The sequence below is a fragment of the Anastrepha ludens genome, chromosome 6 (assembly GCF_028408465.1).
Source record: "Anastrepha ludens isolate Willacy chromosome 6, idAnaLude1.1, whole genome shotgun sequence".
In the NCBI taxonomy this organism is placed as follows: domain Eukaryota; kingdom Metazoa; phylum Arthropoda; class Insecta; order Diptera; family Tephritidae; genus Anastrepha; species Anastrepha ludens.
The window spans coordinates 67556330-67578496 of NC_071502.1; the positions used below are offsets into that span (position 1 = coordinate 67556330).

Sequence of the window (22167 nt, forward strand, 5' to 3'; positions counted from 1 at the left end):
AGTCCTAAAGACTGCAATGAAGAAATAAATAAATTCTAAATTCAGTATAAATTTTAATATCTTTAATTTCTTTCACTTTTAGAACTTTGGCAAATAAATGCCTCATCAAATCCCTTGACTGATCTCACAGTGGACACACTAGCCAATATGTGTAATTTACGTACTATGGATCTAACGAAAACGGAAATAAGCGAATGTGCCTGCCAACAAGTAAATCGATATTTGCGGTATGTCGGTGCCAGTGCCAAATTTGTGCCAATCTGTTTGGGTGAGTAAAGAATATATTAGAATGGTCAAAAAACCTCTTTTTACTTAGTGCTATCCCCTAAATTTGTTCTATAGCCAAATAATGATCTTCTTTTTTACTTAATATTTACCCGTGCCACTACTTGTACCGTTGAATCCCCATGGGAAAAATTTACTTTTACTTGGCTTTAAACAGGGTTGTGTTTAGAGATAGAGGGTGTTAGATGAGTCCGTTTGATGGGGCATGGGAAAAGCTGGTTAGTGTCGTGCGTTGTGTTTCCCATTCTGGATATTATTGAAACTTCGCCTTTGATTTTTTTTCAAAAATATATACACCCCGTACATTATAAAAAAAACAAGTTACCTTGAAAATTATCCATAATTGAAAAAAAGATTAAATAATAATTATTTGGGTTTTTATGTTTTGGATCATGGAAGGTAAGTTCCCAATGTCGTCAAAAAATAAAAGCAATCACAATCACGGTCTTAATCTCACAAAATAAAAACACAAATTTACAAAGCGTTAGCGGCACACGTAAACGGCGCTGGCAAAAACTGTAGCTCCTCAACATTTTGACCAATTTGAACAATTTTTTTTTTGCTAACTATTTTAGTTTTTTATATAAGTATATCTGGTTGTAAAAAAATTCCAAACTTTGTACAAAAATTATAAAAGTTTCACACACTTTTCATTCACAATTCACAGTTTTTAATTATAATTTATTGAAACATTTTCGGTATGCAGTTTTACAGTCTATTAAATTTTAGTGTAATAAAGTTTGAAGTTTCTGAAAAATCTCGTTGATTTTTTATAATTTTTTTTTTCTAGACGGTGTTGTGCATTTTTTCAATACAACATATTTGCGACGAATTTTTATATTAAATCTTGTACAAAGTTTCCAACTGGGATTAATTGGGTCTTTGTTATAGAATAAATAGTCAAAACTTGTTAAAATGTTGAGGTGCAATTGTTTTTTCGCTATAGAACAAATATAAGGGATCCCAGAAGTTGTTTTTTTTTTCCACCCTAATGTATAAACCTGGAAATATGATACTTGATGTTTGGCATACTCCAAACGCCGAAAACTACGTGTATTTTTTAAGTTTTATAACGCCAATCTTGAGAATCAGGATGTTTTATACTTCTTTCTGATTATTGCTTCAACTTAGAGAGATCGGTCGAGTTTATAAAAGGTGCCACAATTACTTTCTTTCTAATACAGGAAAACCTCCCGTTCTTCTCACCTCTTCTAGAGGTTTTCTTTCAAGTTTGAATCGACTTTATCCATTCGCATTCGATGTAATCTAATCAAGGCCTCCACCAGACCATACCATATTTATACAAATATATTCTTATAAGGTTCATTCCTGCTCTTAAGTGGCATCGATAATAGAAAAATCTTTTGAAGAACTTTTATTTTGAATAGTCTATCAGACATCCCTTTTAATGTTGTCGTCTCAGTTGTTGTTGAGTGTTGTTTACTCAGCGTCTGATACTTGTTGGAAAAAGCAATTCATGAGACATCATGAAATAATTTTTCTAACTTCATAATAAGGACATACTGCGGCAATCTGTCTGAAGCCTTATTATCTTGGTAAAAAACAAATTAGCGAGAATCATCGACACATAAGCAACTCGCCGTAGACAGTGATAAAGAGGTGCTGTATGTCAATGCTTTCCCTATGGGTTCATAGACACATTTAATATAATGGTGAGACCCCTACTCTCAATGTGCTTTTAGTTATTATCACTCAGTAGAACTTTACACTTGCAGTAGAGAGCGCTTATTTCGCAATTTTTTCAGAGTGGAAAATCTTTTCACGATTTGATGCTCTTGCAGCTATACGACGTCAGGTTTTCCTTTCCCGGTTTTATTAGACGCGCGATGCTGCGTATTTGAATCAGCTGAAATAAGTACGAACCTCTATAACACTGGAGGTCTACTTTACATAATTAGAATTGTGTTACCAGGTGTACTTAAACACATACATATACGTTTTACTTGCACCAGATGTTATTGACTACCGTTTTCCAGTGCAAGATTTGAGATTTCTTTATGAAATTTCCGACTGTTGAACCGATCTTTCCATGCCCACTTGGGTCTTGAATTCGTGGCAAGACATTTAAATATAGAAATCCTTCCATCAATTTTCGACACAAAAAAATGTTCCGAAAATTTGTTGTTATTGTTGTTGTTGTAGCAGTATACTTAATTTGTATTATTTGTCTGTTATTAGAGCATTCTGATCTTATCCTTAACCCATTAGCGCCAGCAGGAAAATATCTCATCGGTTTTGAAAAAAAAAAAAAAATTATACATTAGCGTAGCTGTGCTGGGGAATAATTCTGCGACATAGTGTGTGATTAACTCACACATGCACAACCTTCCTGTTGCAATTCATGAATTTTGTAATAGATTTGCTCACTTCACTATCCTAAGCTTTGCATATTTTTAGGCTGAATCACATATGTGCTTATACATTTGCATACACACTTATAGCAGAGAATGTTAATGCAATGAGAAGGAGCAAATGTTAAACGAGCTTTTTTCGAGTTCTAATTTGTAGATTCATAATAACAGAGAATGTTAATGCAATGAGAAGGTGCAAATGTTACTGTAAGCTTTTTTTAGTACAATTGAGATTTGAAAGATTTGTAGTAAGGTCATTTAGCACACCGAGTTTATAGACACCTCACTGACTTTTGCCCACACAAAAATTAGAAACACCACACATCTTTCACCTCAACACACAACACATTTCTCACCTCGACATTAAACCAATGAAATTTGTACTATTTTCGTATTTTTGAAATAATAAGCGAATACGTAAAATTTATTACATCATTTTTTTTTTTCAATCACATTAAAAAAAAAAAACGATTTTAAAAAATAAAATTTATAAAAAAAAGTTTGCACCGGGAATTGAACTCGAGTCTAACATGTGGCGAGGAAAAATAGGCGGTGCGTTTATTTCTTCGACTGCTTATTTTTTGACCATTTTGTTACTTTTGAAATGATAAGCGGATACATAAAATTTATTACAAATTTTTTTACGATTACATTAAAAAAATAAAAATTAAAAACGAAAAAAAAAAAATTTCCACCGAGAATTGATGACGAGTCACGTGGGGAGGATAAATACGCAGAGCGTTTATTTCTGCGCCTGCGTTGTGAACAAAAGGTTTTGTGCATGCGCGCGACGCGAATAAATTTTAATAAAGTTCTGAAAGTAATTCATGAAGTTTTTCATTACACACATATGTACATAAATGAACGTATACTTTATATGTAAATAAATGATGGTATATGAAATATACATAAGTACATAATATGTATGTACATGTCAATAGGAGGTATTTGCATTCAGAAAAAAAGAACGGTTTAAGATAAATCAACACTTATTTTATATTGTATGTCAATTTATAGTTTATGTATTCGACAGCATTTACATATATATGTATTTATGTACATTTGTATATGAAAAACAATAATGCACAAGCGCAAGAACATCATATCACATATGCAAGTATGCCCAAATAACCTTGACTTATGTATGTACACATGTCATACCACATCACATTCTTACAAGAAATCAAATACACATGCGCACTAGTGAACGAGTTTCTTCCTAACAAGTGCAAAAACAATTCTGCTCTATGTATGCATATATACCGACTTTATGTCCTAGCATATATACATACATATATATATATACCTACTTGCCTTCTAAACTTCCTACAAAATAATTGTATTCATATGTTACAACATCCATGCACGTTCATACATTCAAGCATACATATATGTACATATGCGCGAGCATAGCGCTCCCTTCTTGCTTCCGTGTACTTTTGTCTTTCACCAGTCGATATTCCTAATATTGTACTTACAAAAACACAATACTTTGATAGACGCAAAAGCAACAGCAAGCACAACGCGATGGCCGCTTTGCCACCACACATTCTAAAATGTTCTAGAACACAACAAAAACACATACATACCTCACATGCGCATGTCGCCCAAAGCTAAAGTCTAAGCCTAGCGACTACAAAAACAAAATACATTCGTAGACGCAGTCGCAGCGGCCATGATTCTATCAGCGACGGCGCTGAACAATTTAGATCAAAAACAAAAAGTTCATTCATAAGTTAGAGCTCATATTTCAATTTCATTCATAAACGAGCCGCCCATATGCCAATTTTCGCGACCATTCGAAAATAGTCAATATTGGAATATTTCGCGTGGAATTATTTGCCAATATTTGATAAATCTTAAATTTTTGTCATGTCGAGTGGCCGCGGCTCCGTATGTATGTATGCACCCTTATATGTATGTAAATATGTCTTTTAACTGTGCGACAGTTGCGAGTTAATGCGACTTCCAGCGAATCACACATTGCTGTCCGCAAAGCCGCATATATGTACCTTATGATCAGGAAGTACCGGGAATGTTTAAATTAAACAAAACAGAGTTAAATTTAAGGCAAATTTATATTATCTCCTTCAAAATTTGACCCGTCTGAAGCAACACACATGTGCCAACGTTTAACCCAGTCCTCCAAACACCCCCGGCAGGCCGATTTGTATTCTCTTTGATCAGTGCGATGGCGCGTTATCATCATGCAAAATCTGAGAAATGTTTGCTCACATTTCCGGGGGTTTCCAACACACAGCATCTCTCTAAGGCTTCAAAACGGATAAATAATATTCTCTATTGACTGTCTGGCCCGATGGAAGGTACTCATGGTGGACTATGCCTTGGCAATCGAAGGAAGCAGTCAACATCACCTTCCCGGTTCTTTTTGCTCATAGGGTATACATATCCCATCTTTTCACTGACGGACAAGAAGACGGTCGCAGTTGCTGTTCTTTATATGCATACATTTTGCGTTCGTTGAAAGTTTGTATATATTTGTATACATATGCGTGTATGCGCGTTTGGCTTTCTGGATGCATCCATGGATATTAGAATATTTTCTCATCAATATGTGTATGTAAGTAGTTCAGATTTGACTGAAGAGATTAAATATAGGAATGCATATTCATATGATTGCCTTTATGGCTGTTTTACATATAAATTAATTCAAAAGAAGTATGAATAATGTTATATAGAACATAAATTTCTAAATAACAGGTATTAGAAAAACCTGAATACACTATTTTAAATCAATTCTAATTAAACCAAATATAAAAAATGAAATATCGAACAAAAAACCGCGTAGAGGATTTGAACCTGAGTCAAAATTGAGACTATGTACCGCACACACAACACGTCTTTCACGATTGCGCTAATCTATAATCACTAATGAACTTTTCTAAATCACTCATTTATTCGATTCGCAGTTTTATATGCACATATTCTGCGTTAGTTGAAAGTTTGTATGCGTAATTATATGCATATGTATGTGTGTTTGCGCGTTTGGCTTTCTGGACGGATATTAGAATGATATTTTCTCATCAATATAATTTGGATTTGATGAAATAGATTATAGACATATGTACATATTTTCTGTTTTGATTGATTTATATAAAAATCAGGTCATATCCAGTATGAACTATTTTATACCGAAAAGAAATTTCCATTTATGAAATACAAAAAAAACAGTATTTTAAAGAAATTTTAATTAATTAACTCAAAAATTTTACCAAACTTTCCTGGTTTGAATTGTACAAAAAAAATGTGCAAGAAAAAAAAATATGACTTCAGGACTTGAACCTGAATTAAATACGTGCCAAAAAACAAAACGAATAATTCCGCCGACTTTAGCTTCTGCACCACAAACTAACTGCCGCACGGCCTTCTTAATCGCAAATTTATTCGCTTCGATTTCCTTAGTAGTGTGCCGAAAAATCTTATGAACTTCCTCAGTAGTCTGGTAAACGCAGAAAATATCTGAATTCTTGTCCTAGCGTGGTAAGTAAATATAGAAACCCTCCACTCGCGTCACTCGCGTGGTAAATATCTGCAATTCGCCACTCGTGAGCAAAGTTGAATTTGAAATGATTCATAATAAGGTCATTTCAAATTCAACTTTGCTCAAGAGTGGCGAATTGCAGATATTTACCACGCGAGTGACGCGAGTGGAGGGTTTCTATATTTACTTACCACGCTAGGACAGAAATTCAGATTTTTTCTGCGTTTACCATACTACTGAGGAAGTTCATAAGATTTTTCGGCACACTACTAAGGAAATCGAAGCGAATAAATTTGCGATTAAGAAGGCCGTGCGGCAGTTAGTTTGTGGTGCAGAAGCTAAAGTCGGCGGAATTATTCGTTTTGTTTTTTGGCACGTATTTAATTCAGGTTCAAGTCCTGAAGTCATATTTTTTTTTCTTGCACATTTTTTTTGTACAATTCAAACCAGGAAAGTTTGGTAAAATTTTTGAGTTAATTAATTAAAATTTCTTTAAAATACTGTTTTTTTTGTATTTCATAAATGGAAATTTCTTTTCGGTATAAAATAGTTCATACTGGATATGATCTGATTTTTATATAAATCAATCAAAACAGAAAATATGTACATATGTCTATAATCTATTTCATCAAATCCAAATTATATTGATGAGAAAATATCATTCTAATATCCGTCCAGAAAGCCAAACGCGCATACACAGATCCATATGCATATAATTACGCATACAAACTTTCAACTAACGCAGAATATGTGCATATAAAACTGCGAATCGAATAAATGAGTGATTTAGAAAACCTCGTTAGTAATTGTAGATTAGCGCAATCGCGAGAGACGTGTTGTGTATGCAGTACATCCTCCCAATATTTGACTCAGTTTCAAGTCCTGTACACAGTTTTTTGTTCGATATTTTATTTCATTTTTTATATTTGGTTTAATTAGAATTGATTTAAAATAGTGTATTCAGGTTTTTCTAATACCTGTTATTTAGAAATTTATTTTCTATATAACATTATTCATACTTCTTTTGAATTAATTTATATGTAAAACAGCCATAAAGGCAATCATATGAATATGCATTCATATATGTATGTGTGTATTTAATCTCTTCAGTCAAATCTGAACTACTTACATACACATATTGATGAGAAAATGTTCTAATATCCATCCAGGAAGCCTAACGCGCATACTCACATATGTGTATAAATATATGTACAAACTACCACCATTCTAACAAACCCAGAACACAAGCTTCTGCGCACACTTGACACATGGGATATGTATACCCTATGAGCAAAAAGAACCGGGAAGGTGATGTTGACTGCTTCCTTCGATTGCCAAGGCATAGTCCACCATGAGTACCTTCCATCGGGCCAGACAGTCAATAGAGAATATTATTTATCCGTTTTGAAGCCTTAGAGAGATGCTGTGTGTTGGAAACCCCCGGAAATGTGAGCAAACATTTCTCAGATTTTGCATGATGATAACGCGCCATCGCACTGATCAAAGAGAATACAAATCGGCCTGCCGGGGGTGTTTGGAGGACTGGGTTAAACGTTGGCACATGTGTGTTGCTTCAGACGGGTCAAATTTTGAAGGAGATAATATAAATTTGCCTTAAATTTAACTCTGTTTTGTTTAATTTAAACATTCCCGGTACTTCCTGATCATAAGGTACATATATGCGGCTTTGCGGACAGCAATGTGTGATTCGCTGGAAGTCGCATTAACTCGCAACTGTCGCACAGTTAAAAGACATATTTACATACATATAAGGGTGCATACATACATACGGAGCCGCGGCCACTCGACATGACAAAAATTTAAGATTTATCAAATATTGGCAAATAATTCCACGCGAAATATTCCAATATTGACTATTTTCGAATGGTCGCGAAAATTGGCATATGGGCGGCTCGTTTATGAATGAAATTGAAATATGAGCTCTAACTTATGAATGAACTTTTTGTTTTTGATCTAAATTGTTCAGCGCCGTCGCTGATAGAATCATGGCCGCTGCGACTGCGTCTACGAATGTATTTTGTTTTTGTAGTCGCTAGGCTTAGACTTTAGCTTTGGGCGACATGCGCATGTGAGGTATGTATGTGTTTTTGTTGTGTTCTAGAACATTTTAGAATGTGTGGTGGCAAAGCGGCCATCGCGTTGTGCTTGCTGTTGCTTTTGCGTCTATCAAAGTATTGTGTTTTTGTAAGTACAATATTAGGAATATCGACTGGTGAAAGACAAAAGTACACGGAAGCAAGAAGGGAGCGCTATGCTCGCGCATATGTACATATATGTATGCTTGAATGTATGAACGTGCATGGATGTTGTAACATATGAATACAATTATTTTGTAGGAAGTTTAGAAGGCAAGTAGGTATATATATATATGTATGTATATATGCTAGGACATAAAGTCGGTATATATGCATACATAGAGCAGAATTGTTTTTGCACTTGTTAGGAAGAAACTCGTTCACTAGTGCGCATGTGTATTTGATTTCTTGTAAGAATGTGATGTGGTATGACATGTGTACATACATAAGTCAAGGTTATTTGGGCATACTTGCATATGTGATATGATGTTCTTGCGCTTGTGCATTATTGTTTTTCATATACAAATGTACATAAATACATATATATGTAAATGCTGTCGAATACATAAACTATAAATTGACATACAATATAAAATAAGTGTTGATTTATCTTAAACCGTTCTTTTTTTCTGAATGCAAATACCTCCTATTGACATGTACATACATATTATGTACTTATGTATATTTCATATACCATCATTTATTTACATATAAAGTATACGTTCATTTATGTACATATGTGTGTAATGAAAAACTTCATGAATTACTTTCAGAACTTTATTAAAATTTATTCGCGTCGCGCGCATGCACAAAACCTTTTGTTCACAACGCAGGCGCAGAAATAAACGCTCTGCGTATTTATCCTCCCCACGTGACTCGTCATCAATTCTCGGTGGAAATTTTTTTTTTTTCGTTTTTAATTTTTATTTTTTTAATGTAATCGTAAAAAAATTTGTAATACATTTTATGAATCCGCTTATCATTCCAAAAGTAACAAAATGGTCAAAAAATAAGCATTCGAAGAAATAAACGCACCGCCTATTTTTCCTCGCCACATGTTAGACTCGAGTTCAATTCCCGGCGCAAACTTTTTTTATAAATTTTGTTTTTTAAATCGTTTTTTTTTAATGTAATTGAAAAAAAAAATTATGTAATAAATTTTACGTATTCGCTTATTATTTCAAAAATACGCAAATAGTAAAAATTTAATTGGTTTGATGTCGAGGTGAGAAATGTGTTGTGTGTTGAGGTGAAAGATATGTGGTGTTTCTAATTTTTGTGTGGGCAAAAGTCAGTGAGGTGTCTATAAACTCAGTGTGCTAAATGACCTTATTACAAATCTTTCAAATCTCAATTGTACTAAAAAAAGCTCACAGTAACATTTGCACCTTCTCATTGCATTAACATTCTCTGCTTATAGTATATATACATACTTATGCATGCTGGCGTATTCAGTACTGTGACAGGCCATCTCAAATTCGACTCAAACTTTCGGATTCTAGTTTATAACTTTTTTGAAACGAAAACAAATGTTTCATTATTAAAATGAAGATATGCCCAGAGTACGACATTTCAATCTGGTCGATGAAATTATTGAATAACTTGAACAATTTTTAGCCGATCGACGTTATCAATCATCACTCATGCAACCATGTACTCCGCCCCATATCACTTTCCATAGTATGTCGAAGTAGTAGTATTGCTATATTTTGAAAATTGTTCGTCAGTTGTCCATATAGAAAGTATCGTGTCCGCATTGTACTTGAATGCGGCACAATTCGTCATTTAGCCTGAAACTTCCTAGGCACAGATATGTAGTATCGGACTTACTTATGTATTTTTATGGAGATTCTTAAAGAGTAGAGTTTGTGTTAACAAAACGAAGATCATAGAAAAGCTCAAAGATAACATTCGAGTAGAGATATCGTCGAAAACGCTGGAAAATATGTCGGAACTGCTAAAATACATGCCCACTTTTTTCTTACCAGTGACGGCCACTTAGCCAATACTGTTTTGGCACCTGGTTAAAACAAATTGGATAAGAGCTAGTTTAATAAAAAACGGAACCTTTCCTAATATAATAAGTAAGCCAACGTTATTCGAGAGCCCGTAACTGTTAATGCAATATTTAATTGGCTTGTAAAGTGATTATTAAGGAAGTTCACTCAAGTGCAGATACTAAAAAATGCGTCTACTTAGAACGGTGGACTATTTATTTATACAAAAACTAAATTAATTAAGGGTTCTTTCAAAAAACGATCCTAGATGTTGTTTTAAAATAAAACAAGTAAACATTTAGATTCAGGTTTTACTATTTTTATTCAAAATATGGCTCATATAATTATGTATGAAAAATGAGGTAAAATATCTAATTGTTGAGAACGTTGAGATATCGATATTTAAGGTTGTTCGGCAGCACTTTGCGTTACAGCAGCAATATTCCATTTTTTTCATCATAAGTTTAAATAATTTTAACGCGTTGTGCTATCGTGTAAAATTTTGCATCTGTCGACTTGAAAAATGTCATCAATGACATAAAGAAAAGGCTCTGCTTATGAATTATTCGCTATTGAAATCTAGGCGTCACTTTTGAAAAACTAGTTTTACGGGTACAAAATACCATTTTTTTCTATGGGCTAAAATAAACACATCATTTAGTTATGGTATCCAAAATCTTACTAAATATCTATATGTTAGGTTAGGTTGAAGTGGGAGTCACTGAATCCAATGACCCATTGAGGCAAAGATGGCGGCCCATTGTGATAACACATTTAAATAAATTATTTCCTTTAAAATATCCAGTGTTCCGGATAAATCTCATCAGTCCTCTTAAATCGGTATCCGTAATTTATTTAGAGTAACTAAAAATGTAGTGCCGAGACATTCGAATTGAGTGCTAAGCAGTGATAGGGGAGATTGAACATCGTTTCTTTCTGCTCATAGTTTTTATAACTTCTACAACATCTTCCGAATGGCATACACAGTAGGGCGGGTTGATTTAAAAATCACTCATTGCTCTGTGAAAATCGTATTCTAGGGATCAAAATAAGAAACTTTGCCGAAGGAACCATACCTCTAAAACGAATTCTGATGTCCCCCAAGTTGGGTCGAACGAAAAATCCTACTTTGACCCATTTAGAGTGCTCCAATCGAGTCCAAATGTATGACCGACCCCCACTAACTTTGGACGGCCGATCCACCCATGACAGTGGCACACCCCCTGGAACTCCCCTGGGGGGTTCCCCATACAATCATATCAAGATATCACCATTTTTGGCCTTTACATGAGAAAAGAAACTAAAAAGTTCGACCCAAATTGGGGGACATCAGAATTCGTTTTAGAGGTATGGTTCCTTCGGCAAAGTTTCTTATTTTGATCCCTAGAATATGATTCTCACAGAGCAATGGGCGAGTTTTTTGCCTCCCCACAAATCGACCCAGCCTAATACACAGCCTTTCTGAATGCTTGTTTATTAAGCAGTGATATGCGGTATATACCCATCCTGCCTACGAGTTACATGGTTCATTCGATCAGTCCAATTTTTGACTACTCCTTCCAGCAGTTCTAGGCGTATGGCGTCAATGGTGGCTTGAATATTGCAATAATATTGGTGGAACCAAATGTCATCGATGTTTAGATGATTAATTTTTGGAAATAAAAATTCAGATACATTTTTCAAAGTAAGTTTGCATAATTTGTTCTGGCGTTAAACGATTCTTGATGACTTGCCAAACCTTGCTGAACAGAAGTGTCAACACAGTTTGTCATTCTTAGCCATCAAACCACAGTTATCGATATCTATAGTTCACATGCAGCTATAAAAGCACCCGATGAATAGTATTCAGTAAAGTCAAGATCAAATTTTTTAGCTAGGATGACTCGAACGGTATATTCCGAAAAGTACGGAAAACTCTCGTACTATCGGAAATGTAACTCTAGAACCTCCAAAGTCCGTGAATTATGAAGCGCATCACTCGTTTTTTTAAAAAAAAAATAGCCATGTCTAGTGCACCGTACCTTACTTTTGCTGAAAAAAGTCAAAACTCAAAAAATCAAAAATTCTATTTACAAAAACGGATTCAAGACTTTCAATTTACAATGCCTCCATAAGTGAAAGTAAAAACGCGTTTTCGTCTAATGAGATGCTCCTAACAGATATCGCCATAATAGTTGTTGTTGTAGCAGCAGTAGTCATTTCGCCATGATAATCATTTCTGCATACTTCTATTACTTCTATAAAAACAATTTCCTTGATATGACACCATTGCACCAAATGAGCGATAGATCCGAGAAAATCACCCAATTTCTTTGTTTTTTTAAAGCGCTTGAAATTAATTGTTCCATCTTTAATTATTCTATTTTTAGATAACCTCGACAACACTATTTGCCCAGATCCATATAACTTAACAATAGGTTCAGAGACATATCAAAGCTGCAAATCGGAAGCTGAACTGGCCAAATTAATGAGTTGGCGGTGGCTGTTAATTGCGGCGGTAGCGGCATTGGCAGTGCTCGGTAAGAGACAATGAATTGATGTAAAGCAATTATCAAATTAAACTTACTTATTTCTCACTATTTTTTACAGTATTTACATGGTTTTGCTGTCGGCGACGTTCGAAGAAGAAGAAAAAGGCGAAAATCAAGTCTAAAGCTAAGAGTGTACCACCAAAGCAACAGCCACTTGTGTCGCCCACACTTGCGCTGAAGAGCCACAACGATCGTACGATGCTGCAGGACTGTGATTGTGCGTAATTCATGGTTACTATTATTTTCTAGTTTTAGGTGTAAAAATTCTAAAAACAGTCACAAATATTATAGCAATTAATTAATTTACAACAGAAACTACTCTTACTACATATGGAACTATATGAAACTACTATAAATAATTGCTTCATTGGTTAGGAGAAAAGAATTTTTGTTTTTATTTTCGAATAAATTGTAAATTGCCATACAGCAAAACTGTTGCCAAAAAATATGAACTTAGATATCGAATTACAACGAGTCGAAGGTCAAGATGACAGGTCGAAACCAAAACGAATGTATATGTATATTTACATATATAGAAAACGGATGAACGAGAAGTATTAAAACCCATGGCTTTAGCTTAGTGTAAAATTTTGCAATAAAATATCGTAAAATAGAATTTTGTGTGCAAAGTGCTGCAATCAACATTAGTTTAATATATATATGTACATATGTATGTAGGAAATTATGAATATCTGTATATATTCGTTTGTTGCTGAAATATGTGTACCGAAACTGGAATTATACGATGCTAATCGAAAAGGTGCCTTCAATTGCATTTTTGCATTTACATAAAAATATATTTAAATTTATTTCATACATTTACTTTTTGATAAAGTAATAGGTTTAAACTAATTCCTAGTTAGCTAAGTCTGTGCAAAAATTATTTATAAATTAAAATGGTAATTTTTAAGTTAAGCAAATCAATAGTTTATATTTTACGAGTTTAAGAAATCACGTGCTCTTATTGTTTTTGTAATAAATGTGAAATGCCTTGAAGAAGAAGTATTTGTTTATTTTAAATATGTTGTAAAAATTGCAACACACAATAGGCGTGAATGAGGTTTTTTTTTTTATTTTCATTTATTTAGTTTTACCTATTTATTTGGTCTACAAATTCTTATGGACTGAGTACAACGAATGAAATATGATATAACGGTAAGAAGTATTCATCTGGTGGAACTCGCTCGAAAGGGCAACATCGCTAAAGGTGCTCTAACGACTGTCGATTCTACGCTACCGAAACGACTCCGATTTATATCCAACCAATCACTGTCTCTCCTGCAGCATTCCCCGTAAATGTATGCGGAATGTTTATGCTGCTACAGCAACAACGTTTAGTAAGGTGGAGTGAAAAGGTCTGTCCTCATTGGAATCAGCACTTAATGTCGTGCTTAACGTTGTACCTATGGACATCGCCGTTGCATGTGCCGCAATCAACTAGATATAAGCTTGGAATGCTCCAATATCCTTACAAACTTTGAGTTCATCGTCGTGGTAACTAATCACCGCATCACATACCTTTTTCATTCATTTGGAAACAAGGCATGGTAAATATGCTCACGATTTGCTCGAAGTTGGACAGAAGGGTTGACGGAGGGATATTCTGCGAGCAGCATATATCCAATTAAAAGTGCTTGCAGCATCAGAATCGTTATTTAAAGGTCACACCTCGTATTTTCAAAAACGTTTTCATTTCATTTTTTTCATTAACCAAAATGTCACAGCATACCTCTACCTTAATGGCATACTCAGTCCCTTTTTACCCTTTACCCTGACTTAAAATATGAATAAAGGAAGATTACACTAGTCTACAAGGAAAAGTATCCGAAATAATTTAAACTAATATCTGCTTCTCTGTCCATGCAAAATTCGGATTGATAACTAAAATTAATTTATTAGTTTGAGTTTTCGAGATATCCTAACCTAAAAGTGCAAAAAACCCCATTTTTGCCCATATTTGAGGTTATGTAGCCTTGTAGATGTTTTCTTTCACCAAAATTAAAGGATGGCATCTTTAAATACAATCCTTCTTTTTTCAAATGGCGTTTTGTTTGCTCAAATATCATTTTTTTTCGCAGAGATATCGCATTTTGAAATTTTCATGTTTCGAAATTTTCCTACACCTGAAAATCGATTAAGATAACATAGACATGATATATTCGATTACTAATTTTCTTGGGTTTGAGGGCCTGAAATATATGGATTATCGGATGGGGTTATCGAACAAGATTCGCCGTTAGCGAGTATGGTCATACTTCATTAGACTGGTATAACTCAATGTCGTACAAGCACATGTAGTTTAAGGCAGCTCTATTCTAGCGTTACCAATATACGTTCATTTATACCAGTTGCTTCATCTATTCGCCACTTGCTGACGCTTCACGAAAAGAAGAAGCCTAATGATGGAATAGTTCTTCTACTATTTAGGGATTTAGTTAATTAACACAGACTTAGCATTATAAGAAGGTATCGGATTATGAAATCGTGGCGGCAGAAGAACAATGCGCATAAACGTTTTTGAGCACGCTTTTGATGGAGCACAACACTCTTCCTATACTTCTCCTGGTCTATCGTCTGCCTCAATCTGGCCAGATGCTGATAGTAGAGTATTCAGAAGTATTACTAAATAAACAAGATGTTACCTTCTAAACTAAAACCTTCCAACTTGCTTCTATAAGAAATAAAAGAAACAAAACTGTTGCGTATCGATACATTACTTTAATAAATTTAAATTACTTACTTACAAAAGCTACACAAATGTTTCTATTTATAAATTTACTAGTAATCTGATTTCTGAAAAAATATGCTAATATACATGTGTACGTATGTGGGCATATTTGCTTATGTACATGTAAGTAATTTCGCTCGCGTCGTACATGTCGTATGATTAACATTTAATTGGAGCGTCGTTTATTCCAATGTAGTAACAGTCGAAATGATTAAACTACATTCTTGTATAATTGTAATTGAAAAGTTCGTTCGCTGTTGACAAACACCACCATTCGCATTGATTTCCGTCAACAGTTCATTGCCCTTTAGACCCACTGGTGCACCCAGGCAAATCCTTTTCGAAAATGAAAATTGCCACATATGAGCGTATAGGGCCTTTCAAGTTCGATTTTACTTTTTAGCGTTGTTTTTTGTAATCCGAGGATCGCATAAAAATAATTTAAATTCTCTATAGGGTCAATTGAAAGCTGTTGGCGTTTGACTAAAACTAATGTGTGCAATTTCGATCGAAAATCGAATAAAAATAATTAATATCTATTATCAAATGGTTCCGTACAAACTGCTTTGGCGAAAATGTGAATACCGTTGCTCTTTATGGTCGTCTAACAGATGATGCGCAAACCTGTTTTTCAGATATATAAGACTTGCAGAACTGCAAATTTCAAATATGCAAAAATGTCTTTTTTAATAAGCGTCACTCATCATTTGTATCAAAGAAATTTGCGCTGCGCTTTTAACGCTTAAAAATGTTGGATACAAAGTTGGTGGAAAGTACTTGTTGTTTCGACTTTATAGAGACGGGTATGTTCAACAATGCATTATAATGCGTAACATATATTAATAGGACTATGAATAAGTTCGTGCGGTTTTTTTCGAAATTTGAAACTTTATTGACGTAAAATGGTTACAAATTTAATATTCAAAATATTGTCCATCGCTTACTATTACTTTTTCCCATCTTTCTGGCAATTCACGGATTCCCTTTGTGAAAAATTCGGTCGGTTTTGCCGCAATCCACGAATCGATCCATTTTTTGACTTCATCGTAATTACGGAAGTGCTGGTCAGCCAGGCCATGTTGCATCGATCGGAAGAGATAGTAATCGGATGGCGCAAGGTCTGGACTATACGGCGGGTGGGGTAGGACATCCCATTTGAGCGTTTCTAAGTATGTTTTGACCACTTGTGCAACATGTGGCCGAGCATTGTCATGTTGCAAAATAACTTTGTCGTGTCTATCGGCGTATTGCGGCCGTTTTTCTCGCAGTGCTCGGCTCAAACGCATCAATTGTCGTCGGTAGACATCCCCCGTAATCGTTTCATTCGGTTTCAGTAGCTCATAATACACAACACCCAGCTGGTCCCACCAGATACACAGCATAACCTTCAGGCCATGAATATTCTGCGCCGACGTCGATGTTGAAGCATGGCCCGACGTTTTGGATTGTCGTAATGGACCCACTTTTCATCGCCAGTCACAATTCGATGCAAAAAACCCTTTCTTTTGTGCCATTGAAGCAGTTGTTCGCATGCCATAAAACGGCGTTCAACGTCTCTTGGCTTCAATTCATACGGCACCCAATGGCCTACCTTTCGGATCATTCCCATGGCTTTTAAACGTTTGGAAATGGTTGATTGATCAACTCCCAAAGTTTTTGCAACCTCTTCTTGCGTTTGAGCCGGATCTTGATCGAGCAATTCCTCCAATTCGGTATCCATGAACTTTGGCGGCGCACCCTCGCGTTCTTCGTCTTCCAAGCCAAAATCACCACTTTTAAAGCGTGCAAACCACTTCTGGCACGTTCGCTCAGATAGAGCATGCTCACCATAAACTTCCACCAAGATACGATGACTTTCGGCTGCTTTTTTCTTCATATTAAAATAATGAAGAAGAATTCCCCGCAAAAACACATTATTTGGCACGAAATTCGACATTTTCAAGTGTGGTAAAAATATTGTTGTTTACGCTTCAAATAAAAAACTTATACTGACGTTTGTGCCTTACGACAGTAGCTCTCCAATGAATGTTTGGAAATGTGGATCGATGGAATAATAATCAAGTTACGCCATCTGTTGTAAAACCGCACGAACTTATAAATAGACCTATTACCATTTCAGAGTGAGCAGTGGCATCAAAAATGCAAATATGGCAGTACTGCAAATGCAACGCGTTCTTAAACGTCATTTTTGTATCAAAAGCCGTGCATTATTTGCAGCAAAAATTTTCACACTGCCAATAAATACGCTAGTACAATGTCTGATGAAAAGTGTGTATTTAATTATTTAGTTTAGCTTTTAATACAAAAATTTATGAAAAATACGATATTTAAACTTTATTTTATTATACTTTTCTTGGTTTTAGTGATTACTTTAGTACATCGAAGATAAAATTACTGCTCAGAGTCCGACTGAGCATGGAGAACGAGTTCACGTCGGGAAGGAGGAAAAAGAGCGTGCTAACCTCAAAAGTGGACCAATTCATTCGAAAGTGAGAATAAAATATATCCTCGGGAAACGATTTTATTGTTTCAAAAAAAGACTTATTTTTGGGTATTTTCCGTTTTGATATTAAACTTTTGACAAGATATGTCCTTCTTTTAAGCTTTCCCCTTTTTTTTCTTAAATTTAATAAAAGACTATCGGTTTTTTCCTCACATACATCGTCCATGATCAAACTTAGTAACAATTCCATTTTACTGCACAGCGCGTTCATAAATGCAACAAATCTATTTGCAATTTTTCAACAAATCTATCAGTTGCATGAATTGTCACATTGACAGTGCTGCCAGCGCTGCAAGTACTGCGCATTATAATGCGTTTCTGAACATAGCCGACAATTTTTTAAATGTCAAATTATTTCAATGCTTTTTGGCGACCACCGTAACCGAATGAGTTGGTGCATGACTACCATTCGGAAGTGCACAAGATCCGTCTGTACCAACCCTACACATCTTTTTTTCCTTACAATGCTTTACAAATACAGAAATATGACCCATATTAATTTTAATTCCAATATTTTGTCTTTATAGAATTTAGTATAATTACAATACAATATATGTACGTACCATATGTAAGTTACCGTACATACATGAATTGGAAGTAACCCTACTATTAAAGTAAACGCCTTTAAGGCTAAACTGGCTAATCTGTCGTTCAATTTAGAAAAATGCAGCATCATGCAGATAGCTCATAGCTCCAATTTTTTGGCCAACAACAATTTCGACCACAGTTTGATTCCGCAGGTCAAGCCTATAAGGTTGTTTTCTTGGCAGTAAAATATCACTATGATGATGTAATTGAGGAGTGAAAACACGAATATTTTCAAATTGCTGACAACAATATAATAGAAGCAAGCCCTCACCTTCAGCCTTCACCCTCAAGTACCCCTAAAAATGTATAGAAGTTTTGTTAGAACAAAAATAGAGTACTGAGGAACTACGACAACTTTAGTATGCAAAACCATAATTAAAATTTAAAACTTTTCAAAACTCCTTTCTTCAGAGAAATTTGGATGTGCCCCCGTCAACTCCGGTCGCGCTGCTTTATGTGCTTGCGCACGAGCTCCCTACAGCTGAGAGAGGAATGTGGCTCCCAGCCAAAGAAATCATAAAGCTAAAACAATTCAATGTTAAATTGTATTGCACAATTGCTAGCAATGCTGACTCGAAATCCAGTTACACCTGTGTATTTAAGAAAGTTTCAGACGTTTTCAGCAACACCAAGATTAGTAATCCTTTCGAGGTTGTAGAAAGCTTCAGAGTGAACACGCAAATCCTCCCGGAAGTTAAGAGTAAGGAGACTACAGCACAAATTAGAGCTGCCTTTGGCCAAAAATTAAATGATTACTTAACTGATGGCTTTAATGTTTTTGCTGATGATGCTTCGGTCTTGGCCAATTCGGTTGGCTGCGGAGTCTGGCATCAAAACAAAAACGGAAGTTTTGGTTTTAAAATAGAATCTCGCACATCCTCCTCCTTTGGAGAGTTATGGGCATTGTTAAAGACATTAGATGTTGATCATCAGATGCGAGCGGATAAAGTTGTTATTTTCTCGGAGAGCTTAATAGCATGCAAGCTCTTAAAAAACAGTTGTTCCAGCAATAACTGCATTGCTCTGTTTTACGCGAAGCTCTCAAAGTTTGAATTCTCAAATGTTCATGTGGTGTGTTCTCCCGGTCGTTCTGGTATATTAATTAATGAAAAGGTAAATCAAATTGCAAAAGAAGTTACCAGCAAAGATGTGGTTCGAAAATTGTAACATCGATTCCAAAGATATACAACTCATCAAAAGAGTATTGGTTAGCAAAAGAATATTGATTATTTGCATATAATTCGTGCCATCGATTCAAGGTTATGTGAGTGCGGAAAGGTAAACTTTTATACACACCAAGTGTTGCATTGTGTCAGGCTTAATCCAATAAGGAGTAAATATAAAGTACTCGATATCTATAAAGATTATAAGTCAGTGTTATCACATGCAAATGAAAAATACACAGCAAATTTGCTTTCGTTTATTAAAGAAGCTAACATTGAATTTTAGCATTGCCTTACACACCCGTGATCTCACAGAATGTATGGTAAAGAATTTCATGTTAAATATTTTTGTGGCACATTTTAACCCGTTATATCGCCCTGTTGTGAGTATATTTTGCGATGTGAGTAGTTAGAGGGGTAAAATGATCCACAAAAAAATTTTCCACTGTTTTCTATGTAGAACTACTGAACCCATCATAAAACTTAAATGTAAGAATCAAATATTTTCCTATGCGGATTTCCATAGGAATGTGTAAAGGCTAAAAAATTTGGCATGTTACTTTGTCCCCTCTACCAGAATTCATTGCCAGAAAGTTTTTATACAGAATTATGACCCGGAGTGTTAATTTTACATCATCTTTTCTTTACAGAATTTTAAAAATACTGAATTGTGGCTTAAATAAATGTAGACTGTTTAGAAGTTGTGGCACAATTCTTTCAGAATTTTTACCCAAGACAATATTGTAATGAAGAATGTAGGGTCACTGCCTTCATACAAAGCTGCCAAGGGTTTCATTAAAAGTGGATCGGTTCATATGGAATTAAGAATAAGATAAGAAGATCATTGTTATAAAAATTTACCGTTTCAAAAAAAAATTTTATTAAAAACAAAACTTAAATATTTTTTAATAAAAGGCGCATTATACTTAATTTGTTTTTTCTTGCATCCTGATGCTTTCCATTTCAATTCAACCGGGCTATTCGGGTCATGTTCTTCGATTTCGATGTAACTCAAATATGTTGCTCTCTGGTCAAAATAATGAGACACGTATTTTTTTGTTCGCCCGAAAAAAATTTTTTCAAGAGTTATCGGCAATTTTGTTTTTCGCCTCAAACTCGATTTTTTTTTTATTATATAAGAAAATTTTTTTTTTAAATTCCCATAACATAGTCAAAAATGAACCGATTTTAATAATTCTGGGTTTAAAATGATCGTAATTACTTACATAAGCGACTTCATGTAGAAACAATTGAAAAAAAGTAGTTGAAAATTTTTTATTTAGTAAAAAAGAAAAAAAATTGAAATTTTTTCAAAATTCAATATTTCAAAAAGTGTATTTTTTTTTTTTTTTATAACTTTTTTAAAATCAAAAAACCATCTCAAACTTTAATTGAGCTGCATGCCTAGTAGCTAAAATGCGTTGTTTTTGAGTAATGAATTTTTGAGTAAACACCCTGTTTCGCACTTTTTGTTTTTTGCAAAATAAAAAATTTTCAACTACTTTTTTGCAACTATTTCTACATGAAATCGCTCGTGTAAGTAATGACGATCATTTTGAACCCAAAATTATTAAAATCGGTTCATTTTTGACTAAGTTATGAGCATTTAAAAAAAAAAATCTTATATTATTAAAAAAAATCGATTTTGAGCCGAAAAACAAAATTGCCGATAAAGCTTGATAAAAATTTTTTTCGGGCGAACAAAAAAATACGTGTCTCATTATTTTGACCAGGGAGCAACATATTTGAGTTACATCGAAATCGAAGAACATGTCCCGAATAGCCCTTTTGAATTGAAATGGAAATAATCTATATAAGAAAATTTTTTTTAATTGCTCATAACTTAGTCAAAAATACGCCGATTTGAATGATTCTGGGTTCAAAATAATCGTAATTACTTACACGAGCGATTTCATGTAGAAATAGTTGCAAAAAAGTAGTTGAAAATTTTTTATTTTGCAAAAAACAAAAAGTGCGAAACAGGGTGTTTACTCAAAAATTCATTACTCAAAAACAACGCATTTTAGCTAATAGGCATGCAGCTCAATTAAAGTTTGAGATGGTTTTTTGATTTTAAAAAAGTTATAAAAAAAAAAAAATACACTTTTTGAAATATTGAATTTTGAAAAAATTTCAATTTTTTTTCTTTTTTACTAAATAAAAAATTTTCAACTACTTTTTTTCAATTGTTTCTACATGAAGTCGCTTATGTAAGTAATTACGATCATTTTAAACCCAGAATTATTAAAATCGGTTCATTTTTGACTATGTTATGGGAATTTAAAAAAAAAATTTTCTTATATAATAAAAAAAAAATCGAGTTTGAGGCGAAAAACAAAATTGCCGATAACTCTTGAAAAAAATTTTTTTCGGGCGAACAAAAAAATACGTGTCTCATTATT

The 22167-nt window shown here is 34.2% G+C and overlaps 1 protein-coding gene across 4 annotated transcripts in view; it reads left to right on the forward strand.

Annotated features, from left to right (window-relative positions):
* Window positions 1-13777, forward strand: part of LOC128867502 (protein slit) — a 62314-nt gene extending 48537 nt beyond the window's left edge. For 3 of the 4 annotated variants that reach the window (XM_054108765.1, XM_054108764.1, XM_054108762.1), the window contains 3 exons: window positions 83-268; window positions 12622-12771; window positions 12842-13777. In XM_054108765.1, coding sequence (XP_053964740.1) covers window positions 83-268; window positions 12622-12771; window positions 12842-13008 — 503 coding nt within the window. In that variant the 3' untranslated portion in view covers window positions 13009-13777. The remainder of the gene's footprint in view (window positions 1-82; window positions 269-12621; window positions 12772-12841) is intronic. The other variant, XM_054108763.1, reaches the window with a different exon arrangement.
* Window positions 13778-22167: the final 8390 nt, after the last annotated feature.